This window comes from Anopheles ziemanni, chromosome 3 (genome assembly GCF_943734765.1).
Source record: "Anopheles ziemanni chromosome 3, idAnoZiCoDA_A2_x.2, whole genome shotgun sequence".
NCBI classification, from domain to species: Eukaryota; Metazoa; Arthropoda; class Insecta; order Diptera; family Culicidae; genus Anopheles; species Anopheles ziemanni.
Genome location: NC_080706.1, coordinates 60623440 through 60650156, shown reverse-complemented (window position 1 = coordinate 60650156; position 26717 = coordinate 60623440). Strand labels below are relative to the sequence as shown.

The 26717-nt window shown below is 45.2% G+C and overlaps 6 protein-coding genes across 6 annotated transcripts; 2 read left to right on the top strand and 4 right to left on the bottom strand.

The window, feature by feature from the left end:
* Positions 1-180: 180 nt before the first annotated feature.
* On the top strand, positions 181-1205 carry LOC131287281 (uncharacterized). Its single transcript, XM_058316315.1, has 3 exons — positions 181-410; positions 476-651; positions 713-1205. The coding sequence occupies exons 1-3, from the start codon at positions 192-194 to the stop codon at positions 819-821; spliced, it is 504 nt and encodes a 167-aa protein (XP_058172298.1). The 5' UTR covers positions 181-191; the 3' UTR covers positions 822-1205.
* On the bottom strand, positions 1107-8661 carry LOC131287280 (GPI mannosyltransferase 1). Its single transcript, XM_058316314.1, has 2 exons — positions 8641-8661; positions 1107-2508 (listed from the first exon to the last, which is right to left on the bottom strand). The coding sequence occupies exon 2, from the start codon at positions 2506-2508 to the stop codon at positions 1174-1176; it is 1335 nt and encodes a 444-aa protein (XP_058172297.1). The 5' UTR covers positions 8641-8661; the 3' UTR covers positions 1107-1173.
* LOC131287283 (uncharacterized) lies at positions 2526-2993 on the bottom strand. Its single transcript, XM_058316318.1, has one exon. The coding sequence runs from the start codon at positions 2853-2855 to the stop codon at positions 2658-2660; it is 198 nt and encodes a 65-aa protein (XP_058172301.1). The 5' UTR covers positions 2856-2993; the 3' UTR covers positions 2526-2657.
* On the bottom strand, positions 2949-3458 carry LOC131287282 (cx9C motif-containing protein 4). The gene is made up of 2 exons (XM_058316316.1): positions 3320-3458; positions 2949-3253 (listed from the first exon to the last, which is right to left on the bottom strand). Exons 1-2 carry the CDS (start codon positions 3384-3386, stop codon positions 3084-3086), a joined length of 237 nt encoding a protein of 78 aa, XP_058172299.1. The 5' UTR covers positions 3387-3458; the 3' UTR covers positions 2949-3083.
* On the top strand, positions 4681-7219 carry LOC131287278 (zinc finger protein 878-like). The gene has a single exon (XM_058316313.1). It carries the CDS (start codon positions 4781-4783, stop codon positions 7202-7204), a length of 2424 nt encoding a protein of 807 aa, XP_058172296.1. The 5' UTR covers positions 4681-4780; the 3' UTR covers positions 7205-7219.
* LOC131287277 (dynein beta chain, ciliary) lies at positions 7927-25333 on the bottom strand. Its single transcript, XM_058316312.1, has 26 exons — positions 25221-25333; positions 25019-25149; positions 24503-24958; positions 24257-24409; positions 24007-24180; positions 23902-23939; positions 23319-23834; positions 22983-23248; positions 20878-22900; positions 20543-20815; positions 18974-19003; positions 17981-18820; positions 16956-17902; positions 16676-16877; positions 15869-16581; positions 14551-15727; positions 13976-14337; positions 13629-13785; positions 12069-13418; positions 11830-11999; positions 11273-11770; positions 10526-11207; positions 10139-10455; positions 8645-10061; positions 8267-8548; positions 7927-8088 (listed from the first exon to the last, which is right to left on the bottom strand). Exons 1-26 carry the CDS (start codon positions 25331-25333, stop codon positions 7927-7929), a joined length of 13449 nt encoding a protein of 4482 aa, XP_058172295.1.
* Positions 25334-26717: the final 1384 nt, after the last annotated feature.

Below are 26717 nucleotides of genomic sequence, written 5' to 3'. Positions count from 1 at the left end.
GACGATCAATTTTGTTGTTAGAATCCTTCGCAACAACGGCTCGGAATAGGAATTTTGAAAAAATCCTGCCCAAGAACTCTAATTCCACTAACATGAACGACAACAACCTGATAGGTTCAGGGAACACCTGGCACCTCTATAACAGTAGATTGTTTTTATTTCATGTTGAAAGCCAGAAAAATCATATAAACATGAATTACGTTGAAAATTTGCTAATATATGTGAGAAATCTTTCACCGTTTTATGTCGTAAGTATGGTGGTATCGATTCTTGTTGTAATTCTCACGGCCTACCTTGGGTTGACGGGCTGTGTCGCAACGCTGGATGATTCCCAAAACGAAGATGGTCAACAGAAGAGAGCAGAACCGAAGCAAAATACTACCCATAAATCAAAGCCTCCATCAGAGCCTGTACGTAGCTAACACGCAGAATGATCCGATAGGCAAGTGCTAAAAACATTCCCTCCCATTCCCAGATTGACTCCAACACATCCGATGATTCCGATGGCGATGCTAGCAACGACAGTGATGATGAAAGCTCGGACGAAAGAAGCAGGCGGTTGCACATTGAATCTCTGGGGCAGCTGAAATCGGCCAAGCTGAAATCGATTGAAAGTAAACTCACCGAAGAGCAGCGTCAGGCGGAAAAGGAGTAAGAATACATTTTGTCTTGTTGCGACGAAAACATCTAAGTTGTTGCCTCCGATTTCCAGGATCGAGCGGGCTCAGTTGGCTGCAATTTTTGAGCTGCTCAAGAAACAAACCGAAAGCTCCAATTTGAACGAAGAAGATCTCAAGGAGCAGCTTAGTTTGTATAGATAAACCGATTCCTCCGAATGCACGTTTGCATTAAATGGACGTTTCGATGTTCTAGTCAATTCGTAATAGTAATATGCGAAAAATTCCGTTCTATTCCGCTAAGTGTCGTATGGAGTAGATAATATTCTAGGGACCATAAGTTCATTAGTATGAAACGTAAAATCTTGATCGAAAAACACGTTGATCACGTCCAAAATTTGTGAACAGCATAATATTATTTTATCGAAACCAATGTGTCATAGCGTAGATGTACTTGATAATAACGAAGAACAACACTAAATGTGCAATAATACAAAAGGTTTTATTTACAAATTGTTGTTGCAATCACGTATCGAACGGTGTGCATGCGTGCTATTTAATCAATTTTGTAGTTGTAAGCGATATCATAGTTGCTGATAAGCATCTGCAGGATCAAAATGTTAGAAAAGAAAAAAACGATACTTTGTATCCAGATGTACTCGAACGTGTTCCAGCCTTTGAACTCCAGCAGGTAAGCCGGCAGCAACCAGCCTCCCTGTGAGATGAACCACATCACCGGGATGAATATGGCCTTCCTCATTCCTATGTTTTTAAAGTTCTTCACGCACAGCGGCAACAGGGAAAGGAACCAGACAAAGTACTGCGAGGTAACCACCGGGTTGTAGGTGACCATCACGAAAGCAATCGTAAACAATCCGAATACCATAGTTTGTCGATACTGCCCATAGCGGATGGTGAGCATCAGGATCAGTATCAATTGCGGCAGAAAGGTAAGAATCTTTTCGACAATCGTTACGTCGAACGTAGAGCTCAGATATTGGAGGTAAAAGTAGAGCGAAAAGTTGTGCCGTATATCCTTTCTGACTAGATGGTAGAGCATGGATTCGTACAGGAACTGATAGCCATACAACCAGTAGAATACGACGGTCGTGGTGCCCAAAGCTACCAGCGTACCAAGCACGAGGGCTATCTGTTTCTCGTTTGGGTTCAGTATTGCACTCGCGTAATCCTGCCACGATCTTAAGGGACGGTTTTGTGTGGCAAGGTAAAATGCCAACGAGAATCCAATAGGGTAAAGCCGGAAGTGAATTGAAAGCCCAAGAAAGAGCCCTGCGATGAAATGCTGCAAGCTGGTTTGTTCATTTTTTAGAAAGTAGTAGATGGCAAGCAGCACCAACGAGCACGAAACACAATCTCCGTTACCTCTGGTCGCAATTATCATGGTTAGCGGATTGTACAGCCAACAGTAGGCACTCAGTTCCGCCATCCGGATGTACTTCGGGGGTAGGGCTTCGTTGTTACTATTTAGAATTTCATTCTTCCGCTTGATCAAGTATTTGTTGCGGTTGTTTAGCGTTTCTAGTTTTAATAACTTTGTCTCGATCGAGATCTTGTTGCTACGATAGCAGTTGAGCAAGATCCATTTTATTAACACCCCGATAAGGATGTCAAAAAGGGAAAAAATGAACTTGCCAAAACTTGGATGGATCAGTAGATTCGGCAGCACGAGGTATGCCAGGAGCGGAGTGTATCGGTAAGTGTGCCTCTTGAAAGGTGATCCCAGTGAAAGTACATGATTTGCGCCATCCGTGACCACCCGATAATCCACGTCTGTGTACTGCACGTCCGATAAACTGTCCTGCACTTCCCCGTAGTATATGAGGAAAATTCGTACCGCCGTACTTATTATGAGATGCTTTTTGAATGACATCTTGACACAGACGTACTTAATTGGACTCTCCACGGGATATTTTTTAATGGTTGCTGGTTAGTGTTCTGTATTCGTTATCTACTCTAGCCCCTACACTTGTTAGTTTAACATACTAATTGGACGAAAGCGTGTGGTGCACACAGACGACCTTATAATTTTGTTTTCATTTCTATAGCGGCTTTCCGCATGCACTCTTTGAAGGCGTGAAACTCTTTATCGCAAGACCGATGCGTCACATTGAGGTCGGTCGTGACGCAAGTTGCGTACGATGCTGCTGCCACGGAACACTTAGCCATCAACAGTGGATAGTTGCGTAGTCTTTGATTTGCTCGTTTCACTGATTCCATTGCCGGGTTTTTCCTACTTCGGCCCGATACGAATGGAACGAATTTCTCGCGGAGGCAAGGCGCCTGGTTCTGGTTCTGCTATAAATGCGTCGTACAGCGGTTTTGAAAAAAAGATTAATAGTGCTGTACCGGTTACCAGGGAGCTGAATGTTCGTGGATTGCGCTGGAACCAGTTTCGCTTCGGAATTCGGAAAGGGCGACGAGGGTCCGCATTCATTCCGAGCTGTGTTACTTTTTCGACTGATTGCTTCGCTCTTGTTCTGCAGTTACTTTCTCGGCTTTGTAATCACGATCCAGTTGTATTCCGGAACAGCAAAGCGATACCTTGTGCCACTTCAGACAGCACTGGCGCATATCGTCGATAACATCATAACATTTCACCTCGTCGAAATCGTGCTCTGCGGGAGTGGAACAATTATGTAAGAAATTCGGTCTTCCTAAACAAAGCGTAAAGCCAGTCTTACCTTTCAAACAAGTCTGTATCCGACAGGCTGCAATTTTACACGGATCTTTTGATTTACTTTTGGACATGAAAAACTGGATGATTTCCCAATTGCAGCAAATTATCTTACTCTATTCCCGGCGGAAAAAGAATGACATCGAAAAAACTTAGTGCCGGCTAGAAATAAACTTTTCTGTTTATGTTTGACGGTTCCACTTTGACAATCAGCGTACTCTCCAAAGTTTATGTAGAGTAGGTGTGATCATGCTTTTGTCATGGTCACCATATTCCCGCTAGGCAGCTCGAAATATCGTGCTAAAAACGTCCTACGCGTGCAACAAACGTTCTACTTTTTTGAATGGGGGTGAAACAAATGCAGTACGTTTTCGAGCAGTCGTTCTACTTTGTCCTACTTCCCATACAAAACTGCTCGATGTTTGTTTCATTTTAGGACGATTGCTGGAAATCGCCTAGCGGGTTGAATTTAATTTTTGCTAATTATGATTTTCGAAGCAGTTTTTCGGGCATCAAACCATGGTGAGGACTCAAAATTGGCTCAAACAATTTTTAATAATCTTGAACTGTTCAACACAGTCTTGAAGCTGTCCGTTTGCTGTCCATGCCCGCTAGGCGCAAATCGTCCTAAAAAACGTCCTACGTGACACAAACATCGAGCAGATTTGTATGGTGAGTAGCACGAAGTAGGACGACTGCTCGAAAAACGACCTACATTTGTTTCATCCCCATACAAAAAAGTAGGACGTCTGTTGCGCGCGTAGGACGTTTTGAGAACGATACTGCCTAGCGGGTGGATAATCTGAACTGATTATCTGGCCTCAAATAATAGACGTTCTTCTATACAGTCTGTTCCCGAGTTACGCGGATAATGGGGACCAGAGAAATCCGCGTATCTCGAATTTCCGCGTATCTCGAATATTGCTTGACACATAGTTTATACTAGGAGTTAAGAGATCGAGCTCTTGTGTACATGTATCATAGAATATTCAAAAATTTTCTTTGTTCATTAATATGAATGCAATGCAAGCGTATTCAAACAGCATAAATTGCAACAAACGAAATAAAAAGCGTAAGTTATGCAAATGTGTAATTTACATATTTATTCGTGTGGTTGTACATCTCAGGAATTTAAATCGATGTAATAAACCCAATCTACTGTCAAATTTTGAAAACCGCGTATCTCCGAATCCGCGTAAGTCGAGAACCGCGTAACTCGAGAACAGACTGTACTTAGTCTTGAATAAGCATATTAAAATTCGGCTACATGCATAGAAAAATGATTAGCTGGCAACACGGCTATGCTTGGATTGTCAAAACAACATAGATGTTTATTTACTTTTTAGCTTGTTCGGTCAAACAATTTCGTCAGACCCGTTCGGAAATGTAAAAAGTGTAACCACATCTCGAACAAAATAGGAAATGTGAGAGAATTTGAACAATTTAGCAGCGATTCGGTCGAATAAAAATGGGTAGAAAGTGCTGTGTTCCTGATTGTTTTTCAAACTATGATGCAGCATTAAAAACCGGGGCCGCCGCAGCGAGTACGTTTCAGTTTCCCAATGATCCAGCTCTCTACAATCGCTGGTTGCAAGCCATACGTCGTCCTAATTGGGTGCCTTCTAAGCGCTCCAGCGTGTGTATGCATCACTTTAAACCGGACGATATCATGCGGTATGATAAACCCGCAAAACTGCAACCGGGCGCTGTTCCATGTTTGTTTGGTGAATCGATTCTACGATCAGCAGTTCGACCGAAACGGGGTAGGCGACGAAAGGATCTACAATTGACAGAGAATGAAACAAACGCGGACAATATGGGCAACGATTTAAGCGCCATTTATTCCGCGGATCATGTAATCGGGGATTGCATTCTAAATTTTGCAAATTTTAAGCGCTACGTACGCGAGAAATTGCAGCACAGTGAATGGATGATCCTCGAAAGAGTCCAGGTAGTGCATCTGTTTTACTTGGATGACTCAGATGATCAGTGTCCAATAAGGATTGATAATAGTATAAAAGTTTACAGCGATCTAAAGATAAAACTTTACACTCGAGAAGAAGAACAAAGCGATAAACAGCTGCAGTGGATTCTTGGAATGGATAATAAATTAATGCGATGGTCACAACTAATCACCATAGTCGATAAGTATGGCGACGCTTCCCGATACGCATCGCAAATTGGCCATGATCAGCAACACACTGAGCTTTCCTTGGGTGGTGAACAATGTGAACTCAGTCTAATAGAGGAACACCTCGACAACATGGGAGAAGAAAAAGGCATGATAGAATCTGTTGAAAATGCTGCAGATGATACAACAAACCAATGTACGGTTCATGATGAGTCTGTACATGAAGCGGATAGTAATTTTGTTGACATCGGTGGAAATGATTCAGTGGAATCAGAAAACAGCCTTGACGGTGATATAAAATGCAACAAGAATGGGAGCAGAGAATCATTCATTTCAAAACTTAAACCAATTCTAAGCCAAGTGCGAGAGCTGCAACGAGCCAAATTTAAATGTTTTGTATGTAACATAGATCAGGGTACGCAAGAAGAATATGAACGACACATGCCTACCCATTTAGCAATGTTGCCTTACCATTGCACTATATGCACCAAAGACAAGGTTACGATCAAAACTTTGGCCTCATTAAATAAGCACTGTCTTATGCACTGCAAGCCGCTAAAGTGTCGTTTTTGCGATGTACGATTCACCACGTACGCCTCTAGAGTATTGCATGAAGATACGAAACACAAGAGCACTGCGACCACCCGTTGCGACGTGTGCCAAAAAGTTTTCTCCTCACTCCGTAGCTACCAGTACCATCGCAAAATCCATGATGATCCCGAGACGTTAAAATGTAAAATTTGCAATCGCATTCTATCTTCTAGATATGAGCTGAAGCTGCATATGCGTACCCACACTGGGGAAAAACCCAACAAGTGTACGTTTTGTACGGTGTCTTTCAATCGGAGGTCGAACCTTGTCCAACACATTCGTCGATTTCACAGTATGGAGCGACCTTACGACTGTGCCGTCTGTGGGGATCGTTTTCGGACCAATTTTGTTCTTAAGAGACATTTAAAGTCCCACGATGCAATTACGGATTCGGACGCGAGCAAACCGAAAAGGGTTTCTCGTTCTTCCAAGGTTCTTCAATGTGCGGATTGCGATAGACAGTTTCTATCACATGTAAGCTACCATTCTCATCGACGACAGCATGATAAACGGTACCAGTGTAGCTACTGTGGAATTCGAATAGCTCAATTGCGAGACTTTGAAGATCACGAGAATATTCACACCGGCACAAGACCGTACGAATGCAAAACGTGTGGGAAAAAGTTTCGATCATCATCAACGTACTATAGCCATTTACGCGTGCATGGCGGCGAGAAGAAACATTTTTGTGAAATATGCAACAAAGGCTTCCTACGCCCCTACCATCTGCAGGTGCATATGCGGATGCACACGGGAGAGAAGCAGTTTCGCTGTAATACTTGCGGGCGGACGTATTCTGTAAAGGCGGCATACAAACGACATCAGCTCACGCACCGACCAACTGTTGCTGATATGTTGTGCGCACAGGGAGCGATTAAAGGCATCGTCTCTTCCGTACCGGACAAGACTACGTTTCCTCCAAGTGGGGTAGAAGGGAATGAAACTTTCGTAACATCGATCAGTGCACAAATGGGTATCGTATTTTCTTCAGAACAAGTACTCCCGGCTGTGGAGGATGGTATCGGTGCTTTGCCCAGCGTTATGTCGAGCGTTTTAAATAGCGAATGCCCGGTTGTTTTCGAGTGTTTATCTGAAGGCTCATACATGACAGAATTACCGCAGATGATCACATCGGATGACCCCACGATTACATCAATCGATTTAAAGTAATATTTATGGTTTTAACTGTGGCTGCGATATGGAAAACTTCCAAATGTGTCTTTAAATATAACCATAAAAATTGTGCTATTTAACTATTTGAACTAAGATGGTAATTTTTTTAATTGTTCATTAATCATTATCATTATCATTGCTTGAGGTGCTCATCGAGAAAGAAATAAATATCAATTACTTTTATGCTTAAATCAATTTAGTCAATTAAACTCGTTCAAAAGCAATATAAACTATTTCAATTTAATACAGAAGGATTTTTTTTATCAATTTTTTTTATCGATTTATTTAACTGTTGAAGTCGGTGAATTCATCCGGCAAGTACATTTGGAACTTATGGATGTGAAAAAACCTTGGTATGTCAAAATGGGTATGGATTTTGTATAGTATAGATAATATTATCCCTCTTATCCCCAGCGCGTACTAGCTGTTTATAATCAATACATACATGTTGGTAGAATTTTTTCTAAATCAAAAACAAAAAGAAGGAGTTTCCATTTATTTTATTTTTTTGTTTTGGGCTGCTTAAGCTGAAAATAGTTTCATTTTAAAAGAATAGGCAAAAAATAGCATTTTATTTGTGCAAGTAGTGCTAATATTTATTTATTGTTGGTTAGATAGATTTCTCTAGTGTAACAATGTAGTGAAACTGTGCGTAAAAGAAATTCACTCGATCTAGTCTAAACAGTTAAACAAACACACACACGAAGGAAGTATACACTTTAAACTTGTAGCAGTAATGCCACACCAGCTAGAGTCCATTTGGCTGGTTTATCCTTGGTTTTTAAATTAAACGTCCAAATATACGTTGGTCCACGGGTCCGGGTTTTGTAGACTGGGCATTCGTACATATTTCGCAGGTCCTGTTTGTCCTGCGTTAAAGCCTGAATAAATTTCTCACCAGTTCACAAAAGGGACAAGAGGGATCAAAAAGAAAAACAGGGAAAAATAGAAAAAACGCTTAATATCGAAAGAGAAAACCGCAGGCGGCCACATGTCGTCCTAAATGGGCGAATAGTGTGCACTCGGGCTGGCGCACAATTTTGTGGCTCTAAACATTACCCTTATATTTATGACTGGCATTTGCGGATAGAGCTCCTTAAGTTTCGACTCCATAATGATGCTCTGTTGAACATCCCATCGGGCGCCCTCCATGAATATGCCGTGGACGTAGGCTCCCTCCCTCGGTCCGGCTGAAAAATCGTCCTTTTGCTTTTTGGTCACGTCGCAGTGCAGACACATCTTGTCTAGGGGAAGCTCGTTTTTCCTAGCCGTCGACTGCATGATGGCTGTCAGCAATGATTGTGGGTTGAAAAACCCAGCCAACCATACGGAAATGGGGAGCTACGATTAAAAATAAGGAGTAAACCAACAGAAGGAACAGGATGCAATCAGCACGAAGGAACGGACGGATTGTAGAATCGCTCTCCAAAAACATACCACAAAATCTGCCGACCAAGTCTCGAGCTCACGCAATCGAAGGAGCAAATCCACGAACCACCCGGTGAGGCCTAGCAGCGAAGGATAAGCGCGAGAAGCCCATACGAGAGGCACCTGATCAAGGAAAAGTGAATTCTCCAGCTCTTCCATATCGGACGTGATGGTGAGTTCCCCCTTCATACCAAGGTCAAGTTCTTTCAAGCTTCTCTTTATCTCACCGGTAAGGTAGTTCATTCGTTCGCACTCCTGGAATGCTACGATCACGTATGGCGTACGTTCCTCCACCTTGCCCATAATCTCCGGCATGTTGAACTCTTCCGGAAGCTTTTCCATGATTTCGTCCAGCACCTGCTTCACTTTGTCCTCGCGGGTAACGGTCGTGCCGGAGCCGGATCCAGCATCACGCGGCTGCATCTCGAATACCGTCCGGAACAAATTCTCTGAGGTGGTAGTGAGAAAGCCGATCTCGGCATTTGGGTGCAAACCATACAGATAAGGTGATTCCGGAGGCATTGCCTCGTCGATGTACGCGTGATATCCGGTGTAATCGGTGTTTGGTGGAGCCGCGAAACCAGGGGCCAGAAACAGCTCGCCATCCACTAGATCCGGCTGCATCAGCTCCTCCAGGTAGGTGATGCAGGTACGACGGTCCCAGTCGTCCGTGATGTGGCCACCGTACATGATTTCGCCGAACAGGTAGCGTAGATCCTCCCAGGGGACCTTCGTGTTCGCCTCTAGATAGTTGTACAATACCGACACCGATATATTGAGATCACCCACGTTGAAAGGGTAGATTTTGTTCCAACCCTGCGGGCCAAATTTGCGCCGTTCCGCGACGACCGCGTGGAAATAGCACAAGGAAAACAAGATCACCTTAAACTCCGCCTCCTTGCCGCACATCTCCAACGTTTCCTGGGTGAAGTTGTCCAGTGCTTTGTGGATGTTTGCCTGCATGCCGGTCGGCGGCTCGTTAGTGATCTTAATCGACGATTCCAGAATTCCCTGGGGAATGATGTGAGCCGCGGCGGTAGCGGCCGGCTCCGCACTCATAAACACACGATAGTTGTCGTGCGAACCTTCGGAGTAGAACTCTAGCTTTTTCTCGAGCGCCGGTAACCACTTTTTCACCAGATGGATGTTCTGCAGGATCACCCAGTGGCCGTTCGAAGCGGCTTTATCCATCGCCGATTCGGCCACAATTTCCTGACCCTGACCGAGTGACACATTGTAGAAATTTCCATTGTCCGCCGAAAACCCGAGCTGCTTTCCGAGCGCCTCCACATCTTTCAGCGGGTTGACACCGGGCGAGAGGATGAAGAATATCGGAGTGGACGGGCTGGTCTCTTCGAACGATTTAGCGAACTCCATCGTACGGTTCTCGACGTATCGGGCTCCTAGCTTTTCCTCTATGAAATCACTGGACAGCGGGGGACGTAAAACAAAGCAAACAAAAACTGGTCAGTAGAAATGCTCCCCTACGGGAAACATACTTACGTCATTGCGTAGGTCATACGATCTGGCCGAAGGGCACGCATCATGCAGAGACGCTGGAGGGCTGTCTTATTCTTCCACTCCTGGGGGAACTTTTCCTTCTCCGGGCATTCGGACTCGATCAGCTTTTTCCACCGTTTCGACGACGTTTCTATATCACGATCCAGATTACGAAACTCGTCCTTCGACGCAAGACTGCAGATTCCTCCCCAGGCCGCGTTGGTGAGAAAATCGACCGGCGAAGTGACGTGCGGTTTGATCGGAAAACGTAGCAAAAAATCAAGTTCTGCCGGAGTAATTTCTTCGTTGATCAGTAGAATCTGAAAGGGATCCAGCGGAGACACTGTGTAACTAGTTGGACTTCTAATTGCGGATCTACCATTTACGCACTTGGAATGTCATTTGCGACATGAAAATAAGTTTATCACATTCGAACAGGCCTCGAGTGGTATACTGAAACACCGAAAATGAAATACAATCGATAAGGTTACGAACGCGCAGGGGAACCTCGTCGGCCGTGTCGGCCTTCGAAATGGCCTTCTGAAACACGACGCTGAATGCTTTCAGCGAAAATTGGTAGATCGGATTAATGGTGTTCAGATCGTTCAGGATGAAGTACAACAAGCTGGCCCTGGCTGCAGCCGGGCGGTAATGTTCGCGTGCTTCGTCGATTTCCTTCGACGTAACTTTTGCTTCGGTGACCTTTTCCTCAATTTCGGCCGCCGTTTTCTTTGTGGTTTCAAGGTTTTCAACCAGCGCCGTATCACCCAAAATGTTACCACCGGCCGAGGACAACCGGGAAAGCAAGTCGTCCTCGAGCCGTTTGAGCATGATTTTGAAGTCGTTCTGCTGCTTGGTGAGGTCCGCCTTCAGCTCCTCCAGATCCGGACGTTCCGCTTTGACAACCTCCGCCAGCAGCTGATCCTCGAGTCCATCTCGCGTGACGGTAAAGTTGATGAGGGTGGTTTGCGCCTGCATTTCCGGTTTGTAGTGCGGGTTGGCCAGCTTGGTGTGTAGGATAAGTCGAAATTTGTGGTTGTACTCAACTTCCTTGTCACCGATTTTTATGGCCCTATCGAAAACAAATCACGATCAACACGCGGTGAACCAATGACATCGATCGTACCGTAAGCTTACCGTCCTTTCTTGATGAGATTACGCCCAAGCAGTGAATCCAGCACGGGATCGACATTTTCGCTGATGTTCTCAATCAACACTGTGCTACCCTTTGCGAGAGCTTTCTCCAGCACCTCCAAGTAACCCTTGGAACCCAAACGAATAACTTTGAGCGTGTCGCCATACTTTTGCTTGATCCATTTAATGCCTTGCAGCTGCGGATCGATCATCAGGGGCCAGCGATCGGAGTTGCTCAGTATGGTCGCGTTCTCGATAGACATTCGGTCGCTCGGTAGGCCCTCGTTCTGCCAGGTGGCAATCTGCGTATCGTCGGTAAGTAGGCGCAGCGGATCAAGGCTGTCTGTGATCGGGACTGCCGGTTCAAGCCCACGCAAAAACGGTAGCCACATTTTGTTCATCATGTCTAGGCGAAACTGTTTTGTAAAGCACCCGACGTACGAGATGAACGCGGTCACAAGCAAAATGTCACCCGGCAATGTGGTAGCCTGCTGCATAAATCTGCAAAAGAATGTCGGTGAACAGGGATGGCGAACACCGTGCTAACCCGTTTAGCTTACTCTGCAACGGCCTCGGCCCAGCGGACATTTTCACTGGCGAGTCCTCCTACAAGACGGTTGGCCAGCTGAATCGTAGCCTGGGTGGCATCGGCTTCCTGTTGACATCGTAGCTTGTCGGCGGTGGCCTTCTCGAAGTCTGCAGTAAGCTTGGCCAGTTGTTCCTCAAGCGACTGAAATTTAAAGTGGTTCATTGAAGCGACACCGGCTTGTGCTCGACTCCTCGATCTAGCCTCACTTACCGATACTTTACGCTTAATGTTGGCAAGTTTTTCTTGCGATGCAGTGAGCTCAGCGTTAGCCGCTGCCAGGGCACGTCGTTTAGGCTCAACGTCACAGTAGACGTCGTAGAATTTGATGATATTAATAACCCATGCGCAAAGGCCAGCAGCAGCGGCAGACTTCGAACGGACAAAGTCTGGCTCGAACTCCGAATCTTTCAAATAGGGCTGAATAGCTTTAATGATCTCAGGGTGTATATGTTCCTTGTCGTAGTTAATCAACGCATCCAAAAACGTATCGACCTTGGCCATCGTAATTTTCGCTGCTTTCCAGCTGCGATCTTTTGCAATTTTTCCGTTCGGAGCCAACAGTACCATGACAGCGGCAGTGACATTCGTCACCGCACCCGGCGGGGAACCGAACGATTTCAGCTCAGTCAGGTTGGCTTTGTTCAGCGTGTTAAGCGCTTCCTGAGCTGCTTGCAAAGCTGGTTCAGCTTTCACTAAATCTTCCTCACAATCACGCTGCTTTTTGGCGACCTCCTCGGCGATGATTGCTACCTTCTGTTCCTCCTCGTCGGCGATGGCCTTCTCCGTCTGGACCTTTTCCGTCTCAATGCCGACTATTTCGATCAGCGCATCGGCGGCGTCATTCTTCTCCTTGAGTTCGATCTCCTGCACGGCCAGCTTTTGCTTCAGGGCCGCCACTTGATCGGCGGTGTTTCTCAGCTTCTCCAGCCCATTCTCCAACCGCTCCACCTTCTTCCGAAGCTCTCCATGCTTTTCCTTCAGCAGTTTGTCATACAGACTGATCTGCTCCAGGTATGACTTGGGCGTGGTGTAGTTATAGCGCCGTTCGTTCTGCAGATATACCTTCGACATCGAGTTTACCGATGTGTGTACGTATGCCATGAAGCGCGCAATTGAGTCCTTGCATTCGGCTGGTAAAACCGTCAGATCCTGTAAGAACCTCAACGATACGGACATCAGGGCTTCCTGGGGCCACTCGTGGAACCAATTGATCTGGGTGCACGTGATGATGGCGGGAAACTTCCGGGAACGTACACGCAATGTCGCACCGACCGGCGAGAAGCAGAGCACCACCTTCAGCTGACGCCGCACGCGATCGATGAAGAACTTCCAGCAGTTCTCACGCGTGTCCACCAGTCCGGCACCCTTCACCTCGTTCCGCACGCCGGAGATGATGTTTTCCACCTCGTCATCGGGGAAAAGGTCTGCTATTTCACCCGACGAAAGCAGATCATTGATTATGACTAGGAAGATTTCGTTCGATATCTGGGCGTCTGTCATGAGGAACATAATACCGACGTTTTTCATGCCGGCCTTCATGTACAATCCGGAGAGTTCATTCTGCGAACGAATCGGAGGCATGCCAGTGAAATAGGGGAAGAAAGGTGCAGGTTAGTTATTTTGGTCTTTTCGGCAGTACTTCCTCATGATAACGGCGCTCAAAGGGCAAGGTGGAACATTATGGAACAATTTAGAAAACGCACCGCTATTACAAGGAAGCTGAACAGAGGTCTACGTAGTAACGAAACATTTTCGTATAGTTTGGCAAACCTTAAGGTCAATGACACTGTAGCCTTTCTTAAGCTGTATTTGGGCCACTTCCAAACTGGAGATGAAGGCGGCCAATCGACTCAGGGATTGTTTTCCACTGCCACCTACACCCACCAGCAGGGCGCTACCTCTAGGCGACTCCAATATTCGGTTGATTCTGGATGTAAGAATAAAATCGTTATTGCCTGCTTGGTTGTACATTATTCTACAGTTTGCCTACGTGCGCCTCCATGCGGTCAGGCGGCAGTGGCAAGGTACAAGGCAAAAGGGCCCATTCTCTACCTGTCTGCACCTGGCCGCACTTGGATTGGTTGAAGCGGAAGCGGAAAGAAGCGGTCATATCCTACCTGCACACGTGCATCATGGCGTCTTCAAAGAGCACCAAATTCATGGCCGAAATCAGATCGTTGTATGACATCATCGCTTCCTGCAGAAGCTTCGTCAGCACGCCCCAGTCGGTAATGGGCATGTACTTGGGCTCGCCAATGCCACCGGCAAAGTGGCAGTAAATGTTCGGCTTGTCGAAGACAATCGATTCGTCAATCTCTTCGAACGACTTCTTCACCAGATCGTTCTGCATCTTGGTGAAGCTGTCGATGTCCTTATCATCCAGCAGCTTGTCGCCGTACACACGCTGCGTTTCATGAAGCCACAGTCGGATGAAATCGCTCGACGAAACCAGACAATCGTTGGTACTAAATAGTAAACCCTAGAGAGCGCAAAGAGATTCGGGGGAAAGACGCGTCGAATGGAAGGAAAGCGAAGCAAAGGTAGAGAGATAGAGGGACAGAGCAAGAAGAAGAGTAGAAAAAAACAAACGTTCAAAGATCGTTTCTGGTTCGGTTCTCGTATTAAGCCAACTGGGGTAAGGGAGGGAAAAAGGTGTGAAAGAATGTTCCACCTTAAGGTGGTTGGCTCTAACCTGAAAGACGTTCGTCAGGTCGCGCAGGTTGAAAACGTAGTGAAACTTGATGGCCGTCGGTAAAAACACTTGTGCCACTTTAGTGTGTAGTGCCAAGCTTGCTGCGACAATATTTTGTGATATTTTAGTTACAGCTATGTTAAACTTTTGTTCAGCATTCGTAAAGTGTTGGACCAAAATCGAGTGGTAGATCGTGGTGACGGCGTCGGAGCCCGGGAAGCTGACCGCGAACACGCAAAAGTGTCGCTGAAGTCGGGGATTGATGGTGAAGCTGCCGGAAGTCGGATTCATGCACGACACGTACTGACAATTGTGGATGTCTTTGAGCGTTAACTTGTTCCGATCGTACCAATGGCTGTAGTCGAGATGTTGCCGAATCAGCGTGTGCGGTTGGACAGTGCCGTAAGCGTCCACTTCCGGCATGTTCATATCGTCGATGAAGTAAATTAGAGTCTTGCTACCGGGCGGACCATAGTTCCGTCCAGCTTTCTTCTCCAATGGTTTCTCCATCACCTTCTGCAGCATCTCCGAGGAGGTGTAAAAATTGAACGGGATGTTTGCGATGGCGTAGTTCTCCGAGAGGCTGCCGAGCTTCTCGTTCACTACGACCGTCTTCCCGCAGCCGGCAATGCCGACCAGCATCACCGGATGTGCCCGATCCATGAGCAGATCCAGAAAGAACCGCAAGCGTATAGACTCGGAGGTGTGCACCAGTACCGCCTGCAAGGGCTGATCGCAGTCCATCTCGAACTTGGGCAGTATCTCCGTCCACGGGGTCCACTGTTTCGTCTCCGTATCGATGAAGTAATCAAACACGGTTCCATTCGGCGGGAACTTGACGGTCTTAAACTCGTTCACCCACCATTTGCTGAACTCGATGCGGTAGTCAATGGCCGCATCCTGAAACATAGCCGAACCGAATGCCCAAACGCACGAGAACACAAAATATAGGTCATGCCACTCCTTGGGACAATCTGCTGGAGTATTGGTTGGAATCAGTAGACACTCCAATAAGTGACACAGCATTTGTATGTGGGCCATCTCGGCGACCGGGGTGATTTTTTTGAAGCGCGTTCGAATATTGTCCAGGCACGCTGGGATGTACTTGTCGAAGAGAATGACCAGGTTGGATTTTTCCGCGGGAATAGTTCTCGTTTCAATCCAACTTGTAACATACCTGAAAGTACATACATACATTTGATACTCATTTTAGTACGCCGTGGCGCTCGGTTTGGGAGTCGGTGCGTGGCCAGTCAACAGCGCAACGCGCAGCCCCCGAACCGCAGTCCGGCCTACTAAAAGCTAGTAAAATTCTCACGGATTCCATCCAAGATCCTGCGGGTTGATGTATAGAATGCCTGCTCTCGACACTGTCGCGGGTGTGGCCGTGCGTAGATTGGAAATTTCAAAGATCAAGCGCATGTACGGCGTGAGCGCGATGCGCTCGTTTGAGGCCAGCGTCAGAACCTTGTTGTCGTCCATGACCGTGTTTAAGCTTTCGATCCACATGGGATCGATATCGCCGTCCAAGATGATCCACTTTGGATTGTCCCCACTGAGCGACGCCTGGTCACGCATAATGACCGAAAACAAGCCGTCCTTCCATTCGCGCGTCGCCGGATTGATTATACCGAAGAGCTCATCGTTGGTTACTGCTTTTGGGTTAAGATCGTTGAAGATCGGTTTCTTTTTGATGTTCTGGTAGGTTTTGTAAAGCGTCTTCCAGACTTGGGTTTTCCCGGTACCGGCGTTTCCGACAATGAACACGGAATGCCGCACCTCTAGCAGTTCCTCCAATTGAACCACTTTGAGGATGAAATTGTCCTCTGGCTGCAGGGCCAGGTCAAGTGTAGCCTGTTTGACGGTTTTCTCAAATTCCAGATCGCGCTTTCGCGGCACGTCGAGCGCTGGGAACAGATCACCGATCAAACCCATAAATACAGGCATATCATCAGTTACGATTTTGGGAATGTTGAAGTCACGAAGAGCTCGCATCAGCACTTCCTCCTCCGGGCGTCCAGGATCTCCGCGCTGTAATGAAAGGAGGAACAAATTACATTCCCAGTTATCATCTTTTTCCGCAACACGGTTGTGCTTTCTCTTGAACGTTGGTTCGCCTCCTTACTTTCAGCGAACCAGCAACTACGAGTACAGATTTGATGGCACGTAGACCCCAATCGTAATGGTCCTGCTTGGAGAGTAACTCTTTACACAGCGTGTAGAGTGTGATGAATTTACGAGCCAAGACACGGGCGTCCTGGAAACCCTCAGCGACCAACATGATCTCGCAAATTAATTCAAAATCGGGTACCACCATGGCGCAAGGACTACAAGGGAGAAAAAAAGAAAACAGGATAAGTATTCTATCTATGTCGTGTGTGGTTTGTCTTATCTCATCATCTTACCGAAATAGGGCCTTCAAATTCTCGGGCAATTCTGTGCGTCCGGCATAGCCCGGATTCATGGTAATGAATATACCCACCGTTGGCACGCAGGCAATAAATTCTCCCATAAAGTCGAACTTGGACTTTTTATCGCGGATGGCGTCCTGAACGGACTTCACCTGGACCGCTACCACGGACAGGACCTCGACGGAAATACGGTTGAACTCATCGAAGCAACCCCAAGCTCCGGTCTGTGCCAAGCCCTTGTAGATGTTACCGCAAGATTTGTAGTCCATCTGTTCGGAGCAGTTGAATACGTACACCATAATGCCGAGCGCTCGTCCCAGATCCTTGGTGGTCTCCGTTTTCCCTGTGCCGGCTGGGCCAGCTGGGCCACCACCCATGACCAAGTGGAGCGATTGGGTAAGCGTTATGTAGCACCGATCGGTAAGCGGCGTAATGACCAGACGTGGCGTGTTACCCAGATACTCGTGGCTGTAGCAGAACTGTGCGTCACAGATGTTCGCGAAGCAATCCTTTTCCCCGTCGTCCCAGCGATGGCGTAGCTGCGATTGCCACTGGAATGCGGACGCGAACTCGACCTTCGATTGGATCAGCTTGCTCACGACGTCCCGCGAGTGCACGTCGATCGTGCAGATGGTCATAATTTTTTGTCGATCGCCGCGCGTCAACTCCCCAAGCAGCAGCGTGATCAGTGTGCTGAGCTGAGAGATTTGCTTCTTGTAGTAGTCCTTGATGGCGTTGTCGTAGCCCTCCTCGAGGCGACTGAAGGCAATGTTGACCTCGGTCGTCCACCAAATTTGCGTACCACAGAGGGAAACCTGCGCAGGGTAATCGAAAAGCCAATGTTCGCGTTGTTTTTCCTCGTACGCTACCACGGCTTCGGCGATGTAGCTTCTCAAGGACGATCGCATTGCAATTTGCACACGGTTTAACCATACTTCAACCTTTCCACGTCCGGTGGGAGAAGAAACAAGTTAGTTAAAACGAGTTGTCGTACGAAAACCAAACCGGTAACTACTTACAGCGCCGGTACAGTTGCACGATTCGAAAAATTTAACATACTCCGTGTCCTTTGCTATCATGCCGAGAGCTTTCTTCGTATGGCCGTCATCGTTGGACTCCAGTTTGAGCTTTGCGATCGAGTCAAACAGTTTGGTCAGATGCTTGCACACAACCTCCGGCCGATTGCCGTTGCTGAGAATGTCCAGCAAATCCGCCGATGAAACGAAGTAGAAGCGCGGAAAGTAGAGGCGCTTCGTTTCGAGATACTCTGCCAACGCTTTCTCGCACAGTGCCAGTTGGCTCTGCAGGGTGTCCAGTTTTTCCACCAAACCCTCCCTGTTCGTGGCGTGTATCACGTTGGATGTTTTGGACATTTCTTCCATCATGATCTTAAACTCGGCATCGATATTATCGAACCGTTCCGAATCGACGGGCAGCTGCATCCGGATGTCGTCCGAGCTCATAAAGATTGACTCCAGATGGGCCCAGGTACGCTGAACCTCGAACCACACCGTTATCACCTGGTCGGCTGTGGTGAGTTTCTTTTGCCATTCGGACACCTCTTCCAGAAAGTGCGCGATAAACTTGGAGGTGATTAGATTTTGCAGTACAACTTGGTTCTCTTCAAGGGTTTCGATGAGCTCCTCAGAAGCTTTCAGTAGCGAGCAACCGGTTCGGACGTGTGTTTCATGTTCGAACTCCATCATTGACCAGGTTGTGTTAAGATCGCGTAGGATTTTCTCCATGGACATTTCTTTGACGGCCTTGTCGACGATATTTTTTACCTCCTCTTCGCACTCGTGTAGATTCAGTGCCAACAGATCGGACAACGTGGTATTTTTATCCATTATGAATGTAACCTATAAAGTGTCGAGAACAAAAACCACAGATTTGATCGGTTAAAGACGCATCAATTACGCATTTCGGTGTTCTGCTTTGGGAGGGATCTATTTCGAAAAGTCAGTATAAGATCAGAGCTAACAAAGGCATATTTACACAGCTTGATGACTTACTGTAATTTCGGGTGGTAGATTTGCTAAACTCTGGAATACAAGCAACGATATATACGGAACAATTAATATAGTGTATTTACATGGTAGAGACGTTTGGGAATGGTGAAAGTTGGAAGAAAATTTTTAGTGATGAACACAACATTTGAAACATTGATATTTACAAAGCATTTGCAAACGCACTTGTATACATGTACATCGGTATACGGCGTAGTGCCGTTTTAACCCACGTACTTTTCATGTGGGTGGGATTGTAATTTTTTTACGTTTCACTTTTTGGATCATATAGTGAAATTTGTTTTAAACTCATAATACACAGTAATGAATTTTCAAAACGTCAGCTTTCATTTAAAGTTCAGCCTTTCCGTTGACTACTGTTTACGATATGGAGACTTATATTTTCATGTGTGAAAAAAACTTGGCTTGAACCAGTTGTAAAGAAATAAGCACTACTACTAGTAGAGGCACGGGATAGATACATGTATAGTTGCGGAATGGAAATAAAGTTAATCTCAAGAGTGCAAGTAACGAGCACAGTCCATTTCACATAAATTATCCGAAAGGTATGTAGGTAGAAAGGCGCCGGGACAGGCAGTCAGTATCGACCAAGAGGTGGTGATCACGGTTGGGACGGGAAAGAACTGTTCACACACAGATTCTAAATAAAACTATACACGTTGTCTTTTAATTTTTGAAAACCAAATCTGCTGTCTGAAAAATCTAGATGCAACGTAAGCAAATCGTTTTTGCTGCCAGATATCAAGCCGCTGAAAAGAAGTTCATGATTACTTCAAAACCATGTGAGTAAAACCTATTTCTTCGCCATTCTGACGCAAAGGTATTTTAGGTTATATTTTTTCTTTGACGCCAAAATAGTCAGGGAGATTTTAAGAAATTGACTTTGAGTCAAAATAACTACGCTAGCAATTACATCGTGCACGTATACCGATGTATCGATGTACTTAACAATAACAAATTTTGTAATCATATTATGTAACAAACGGTTTTCGAATGTAGAATTGGTTTTACTGTTGCACGGTGCGAAGAAACATCCGTGTTTCAATCAGGAGCAAACTACAAGCGACAGTTTTAAAGACACTGTTTAGTAATAAAAAGGAAAACAGCACAAGGCTTCTAAAAACATGCAAGGCTTGAAAAGTGGCTTATTTTGGAGCGGGTATATCCAGTAAGGCTTGGCTGTTCACCTGTGCCATATTTTCGGAGGCATTTGAAACCATCCTACGTGTAGTAGTATCTTTGAATTGTTACAGCCACTAGCATCTTTCCGAAATCTTGTCAGACTCATGTGGTTAGATTTTTAGTTCACAAGCCAAAATCAATAATGTTTGATCTGCGGTTTCCAGTGTGAAGTGTTTAGATAACCGATAAATAGTTTAAAGTGCGTGTGGTTTACTTTTGATTGGAACATCAGACATTGTTCGCTGTGTAGGTGCAGTCGTTAGAAAATCAATCGAACAGAGAACGGCTTCATTAGAGTGAACGGAAATGTGATGTTGTTGATACGGAAAATCGATACCAATACTCGTTTAGAGTGTGCGGTATCTCAGTAACCTTAGTGGAGGACATGAGTTGATTCCAATGGCGCTCTCGGATGGCTGGATTCTGCAGCTCGCCCACAGCACGAAGCGATGTAAGCATATTCTTGACTGTCGACTCCAACGTGATGTAGGTGTCCCACGGACGCATTTCCTTGTCAAGTAAGCGGATGTCCTTTGCGAACTTTTTGCACTCGATGTCCATGTTTTCAACGTCCACTTTACGCCACGGTGTTGTTTTCCAGTCCTCGATGCTGGTGCGCACGATGAAAACGTAGTCCCAAAGTTGCTATGGAGAGAGTTTTGCATACGTTAAACAATAAAAACCCCATATACGAATTAAATGCTAACCTTCAACATCTTCATCTCTTTGCGACATTGACGTAGGAGCTTAAATTCTGGTACGGTAACCTCAAACAAGCTGCCAGACTCTTGAATGTCTGACATATCCTTCTCGAGTCGATTGACGTCCCCATCAATACGATCGAGCAGAATGTACGGTTCGAGGCAATCGTACTTGAAGAACTCGTAGGTGCGAAACACGTCGCGAAAAACGGTAATGTGGACGTCAAACATTCCAATGCGATTCCGAATGCCTACCACCTCGTTGGCCTGTAGTGGGGCCACCTGCTGTTTCACCGTAAGCGCGATCTTCTTCGTATTTGCCCACTGCTCCGGCAGTTCCTGAAGGTAAACGTTCACCTCCTCCGGGATATCCATGTCGTAGTACTTCAGCAGCTCGATAGTGTCCTTCATCGGCTCGAACATCTCGTCGGTTGTGGCTGTACGTTCCTTCACGTGCAGCAAGTAGGCCATGATGTTGACCAGTCCCTCGTAGTCACCCTCCTTCACCACCTGCAGAAGCCCCTCGTCGGCTTTGCGGATGAAATTACCAAGATCGGTCAAACTATGGGTGACGTTGTTCACTAGGTGCTCCTTGAACATGTTTCCCCACTTGCGCACGATGTTCATCAGAGACTGCCGGAACGGGCGCACGTCCACTTGGAACCAGGAATTGAATATCTGGAATGGCTCAATTTTTTCTATCTCCTGGTACAGTGACTCGTAGTGATCGATCTGCTCACGGAACGCTTCAATAGTTGGCGGACAGGGTTTCGGTGCATCCGGGTCCTTATTGATGATCAATTCGATCTCGTCCGCCTCCAGCTGGCGCCCGTACTCCAGGAACGTTTCCATACTATACTCACGGTCCTCCAGCCACAGGTAGGAGTATCGCTCGAAGTCTCCACAGAACTCGGCCGCTTCCTGTATGACCTTATCAACGCCTTGGAGAATTTCCACCTTCATCTCCTGGATGTCGTTGTTCTTCGTGATGATCTGCTCGTACGTTTTGTTGGCCGTTTTGAGCAAACGCGGGATCAACGACGACATGTACGTTATATCGTTAACCAATCCAGCTAGAAGTGCGTTGAACCCGTTCACATCGTTCGGGTTTAGTGAGGGTACAAATACAAGCTGTGGCTCTAAGAGCTCCAAACGTGATTCAAACAAAGGTGCCAGATTATTGGAAACGTCCATGTTCTCCGCCAGGTAGCCGATGCTGATTCCGATCATGAAAAGTAAATTATCGTTCACGATGTTGTCGACGAACTTCACATACTCGACCCAATTGTTGTCCTCCTGGTTTTCCTCCATGCCGAAGAGTTTCATGTTAGTGTCGAGCAGTTGATGAACTTTAATAGCGGCCGCCTCGAGCTCACCATATCGCTTAGTTTTGCGATCGTTCCGTTCCTCCAGGCACAGCACCGTATCCTTCTTCGAGTCCTTTCTTTCGAACAGTGGCAGCTTCGCCCAGGCTGACATGGTCGTGCGAATCTCTTGCAAATTGTTCTGGATGCTTTGCATTCGCTTCTGCAGCTGCTCGACCGGACCACGGATCTGCATCATGTACTCCTGGATGTCCTCCGAGTTCCACGTAAGCTCATTAATTGCCCGCTCGAGCAGGGCGTCGATGTGCTCGATTTCGCCCTTGATCAGCTCGAGTTCCACTTTGGTACAGTTTTTGCGTATCTTGTTGTACCAGTCGACGGTTTTCTCGAGGTTCAGCGTGTACGATCGGAATATTTCGCTTTTGTCAGAAAACTCCAGCCCACGCTGTGGAATGTCGGCTTTCTCCATCAGCCGCAGATAGTGGACCTCTCGAAGGATGGCAAACAGCTGTGGACTGAAGTTGAGCGTCAATTCGGCGGAATTTTTCTTTCTTATAATTAGCGGTTTGTCCAGATGGACCTCAATCGTTTCCGGCACCTCCGTGGCCCAGCCCTCGAAAATGGACCGTTCAAATTCCTTCAGCTTGGCAATCAGAATTTCGAAGCGTTTTATCAGTGACGCGCCTTCGTCCGATTGAACCACCCTGTATGGAAACACAAATTGCATTACAACAACGCGATAGATAGTGTAATTTTGTTTCTTTAGTGCTCGTGCAATAATCTTACGGATGTTGCAACGTTTGAAATTGTTTGATCGGCGACGTTATTCTATTTGTCAGCTGAAGTACCCAGCGTAGTGCAGCGGTAACGGGTGGAGCACTGCGGTCTACGAAAATGTATCCTTCTTTACGGTAATGCTCCATCTGCTGGGCATAAATATTTTCGCAGGTACTCAACTCCTCGTCGATCATAAGCAAAATTTGTCTGTATTTATTGGTAAACTCTTCCTTGATTTTTGGACGATCCAATACGGTCCCAACGATGCTGATCAACTAGGTGAAGTGTGATAAAGAATTGAAGCATTCACAATTTAGTTATAAAAAACCCAACGAATTACTATACCTTAAACACACTCTCAAGATTATGACAATCATCAAAAGCCTGGCAAAGAATGGCCGCCAGCTTAAGGTCCAACTCCAATATGCGATCCTGGAACTTTACGAAATCTTCCTTGAACGTCGGATCATCCGGATCGAGCACGTCGTATGTTTTCGATGCAAACAGGGAGAAACATTGGTTGAACTCAACCGAGACGCCTGTAATACGTGCGCTCAGTGCACGTCCCTTCAGGCCGCCGATCTCGACCTTCTCAAGCTTGAGAAATTCAATCACGGTATTGAAAAACCACTGTATGGTAAAGAGACGATCCAGGAACGCATTGTACCGCTCGAAGACGGCGTTCGGGTGGAAGGTCCAATTCACTACCGGACGTTCTTGAAAGAAAGGTGCAATATTATCCTTGTACTCGTCGTACACGGTGCGAAAGTATTTTAAGATTTGTATCGATAACGATATTCGCTGCATCGCCTCATCGATATCACTATGGAAGATTGATGATGGATCCAGAAATCGCTTTGCCTGAAGGAAAAAGCAAAGGAGCAGTGAGACGTTTAAGATGAAAATCTTTTAAAACAGTTTTTTTTACCTGTTGAATAATCAGGTTACATATTTGTCGCAGAAGCACTGCAATGGCGAGGAAAAATCATATTTATGCTCTTTCAAGACAGGAAGCAGTTGAGTTTGAACATACCTATCAATTTGGCCGAGTGGCAATAGTAAAGTGAATTCGACCAAATTAAACATACTACGTGTAGTAACGGCTTAAGTAATACTTTGCACTCTGAAAATTCGGTGTCTTCCAACTGTTGAAAGTGTCTTGTGAGAGGATTTAGATAGAGTGTTATATCTCGTGCTTCCGCCAAAGCTAATCGAACGAAACAATGGTATCATTACAACATATTAAACTCGATACAACACGATCGATAGGAAATATTAATTACCTGTAACAACATTTTTGAAAAGTGTTTTGAAACACGGATAGTAGGCACTATCTGTGTACTCCAAGATAAGCGCCATGCTGCGGATGCGCTCATGGCGCAGCTGTTCATATATGTAGGTTAAATTTTTAAGCCGATTGTTCCAAAAATTTATCTCTGCAAAGAACAAATGTATTAGTAGAAACAAAGCTTATCAGAACACACAGCGTGTAGAATAGGTATGTTTAGTTGTGGCGTGACGTTTTTTACCGACTGATGGGACGGGATTTTGACCACCATTGAAGGCGTTTGCACTTGACTCCAGCATGACATCGTTCACCTGAGTGGCCCATTTGATGACAACACCCTCGATTGCACTCTTCAGGTAGAGATTAATCGAACATTCTGCGTTGACAACGAGCTCTTTGGCCGTCTGCACACATTTATCAACTCCTACGGGCATTGGTAGAACGGTCTGTCCACTAACTTGACCCTGGACTTGATAAACCGTGCTCTTAAGACTGTGAACCTGCTTTTGTACGTCCTGTGCGACCATCTCCGGCCAGCCAAGGTGATTGTCCGAGTTCGAGAGAAGCGGCACAAACACCTCATCCACGAGGCAGGATAGCTGGTCGATGGTACGCGTGGCAAGATCCCCCACTACGAGCACATCTTTGCATCCGTCGCGGGGTACCTCCATCGGATTTTTCTTCACAAAGTAGACTCCTGTGGACAGTGTGGATGTTTATTTCATGTTTGTGTGAGATTCAACCATTGTAACATTACCTTTATTCTTCAGCTGCTGTATCGGAAAGCTTACGAGGGGAATAAGTTGTGCGGATGGTGTGAGAATAATAATCATCACGACAGTCTGTGCATTGTCAAAGAATTCTTTCAGAACTGCCTTGTGCTCCTCTCTGTAATGATAAATTCAAATATGGAAAAATTGCTAGCAGCTCGAATCAAAATAACTGCTATTTGTTCATACAGGGTCACTAAACGGTGCCATTTCTCTGGTTTCAGCTTCAATGTTTTCTGGACGAATGATCCAAGAAACTCGAAGCGTGGGTCAGAGTTGCTACTTCCTCCGGCTCCTTCCATGGTGTTTTGTTTATTTGTGTCACACTAGGATACTTTTTAAAACTGGAAACAAAATTATGAGTGGACCACTTTACTTATTATATCTAATCACACTTTTGGAACATTTGTGCTGGCAAGGGCGTGTAGATTACGATTCACTGCCCGTAAAATTAAGGTTTCACAACGATCTATATTTTGTACAAATGATACACTATTTTTCTAAGGAAAAAGAAAGGTAATCTATTATTATATCATCTTACTTATAATTTGATAAGTACACTTTTGTGATTTATTTTGACAAAAACTCTTTACTTCCAAAAAAACTTTGCGATTTATTTTTATCTGCAATTACTTTATATGACAAAACAATTTCAGCACTTAATAACTGCACTTTTTTTGCACTCTCTTTTTAATTTGTGAAGCGTAGAGACCAGCCGCAAAATAATACTGAGTTACACTTCACATAACATTCCAATTCATTCAACATTCAATAAGTTGCTTATAAATTCTTTTCTTATTTGTATGTTTGATGTTATATTCCTCTTCACTTCGGTTCAACACATTAGATGTTTAGCTTGTCGATAAAGTTTCACTCCCCTCGGTGTGTGGGTTTTACTTAACATTAAGGCTCATTTTATTTTCATGCTAGTAGGTTATTTTACGCCAAAACCATTCACTTGACGTATTATTTGATGTACACTTGCATATTTTATTTGTAGAACAAATTGCTTGTAGATTCACTTCACAATTGGTATATGACACATTTGAAGTTCTAATGTTCAGAACAACCTTCTTGTGTTCAATCACTCCCATTATTTTTTTAAAAGATACACCACAAAGAAATCGATTATTACAAAGTTTCTTATTTTTTAGTTTTGTTTTTGATTTTATAAACGTTATACAGGTATCTGGTTCGACTGCCGTTAACTACCGTATACCGAAATAGTTCATTTGAACATTAAACGTCCAATCTCTAAAAATATTGTATATAAATTTAATAACAACTAATCTGTGTTTATTACTATTAATTTAATCGCATCTTTCCCAGATGCTGCGATACTTATGTTGGTTTAAAGAATGGAATATTCATAATTTACTTATTCATCAAGGTAATATTAATTATTTTTTTATTCATCGTATAAAAGATTATTTCCCAGAATAGTAAGGAAAAATTTGATTTTATTCATGAGTTAATAGAACCACCTGTAGTTAGTTTACAGGATTGAAACCCATCTCATGTTTTAGTTTAACAAAATTTGGAGCTAACGGTTTGAAACTGTAAAGTAAATTTCTTAAATTTTAAAGAAATCCATTTCGTGCACATGCTGTAGGCGCGGCATGATTTCGTGAATGCTTGATTGACTTATTTACTAATCACATTCAGCTTCTCATTAAAGTCACGCTA

Excerpts from the sequence above, each read along its gene's own strand:
- LOC131287281 (XM_058316315.1), top strand. The coding sequence starts at position 192 with ATGAATTACGTTGAAAATTTGCTAATATATGTGAGAAATCTTTCACCG. Across the intron at positions 411-475 it reads CAAAGCCTCCATCAGAGCCT|ATTGACTCCAACACATCCGA; the intron begins GTACGTAGCTAA and ends TCCCATTCCCAG. Across the intron at positions 652-712 it reads CAGCGTCAGGCGGAAAAGGA|GATCGAGCGGGCTCAGTTGG; the intron begins GTAAGAATACAT and ends TCCGATTTCCAG.
- LOC131287282 (XM_058316316.1), bottom strand. The coding sequence starts at position 3,386 with ATGTCCAAAAGTAAATCAAAAGATCCGTGTAAAATTGCAGCCTGTCGG. Across the intron at positions 3,254-3,319 it reads GATACAGACTTGTTTGAAAG|AGCACGATTTCGACGAGGTG; the intron begins GTAAGACTGGCT and ends CCACTCCCGCAG.
- LOC131287283 (XM_058316318.1), bottom strand. The coding sequence starts at position 2,855 with ATGGAATCAGTGAAACGAGCAAATCAAAGACTACGCAACTATCCACTG.
- LOC131287278 (XM_058316313.1), top strand. The coding sequence starts at position 4,781 with ATGGGTAGAAAGTGCTGTGTTCCTGATTGTTTTTCAAACTATGATGCA.
- LOC131287277 (XM_058316312.1), bottom strand. The coding sequence starts at position 25,333 with ATGGAAGGAGCCGGAGGAAGTAGCAACTCTGACCCACGCTTCGAGTTT. Across the intron at positions 20,816-20,877 it reads AAGAGATGAAGATGTTGAAG|CAACTTTGGGACTACGTTTT; the intron begins GTTAGCATTTAA and ends CTCTCTCCATAG. Across the intron at positions 15,728-15,868 it reads CAGGATCTTGGATGGAATCC|GTATGTTACAAGTTGGATTG; the intron begins GTGAGAATTTTA and ends ATGTACTTTCAG.
- LOC131287280 (XM_058316314.1), bottom strand. The coding sequence starts at position 2,508 with ATGTCATTCAAAAAGCATCTCATAATAAGTACGGCGGTACGAATTTTC.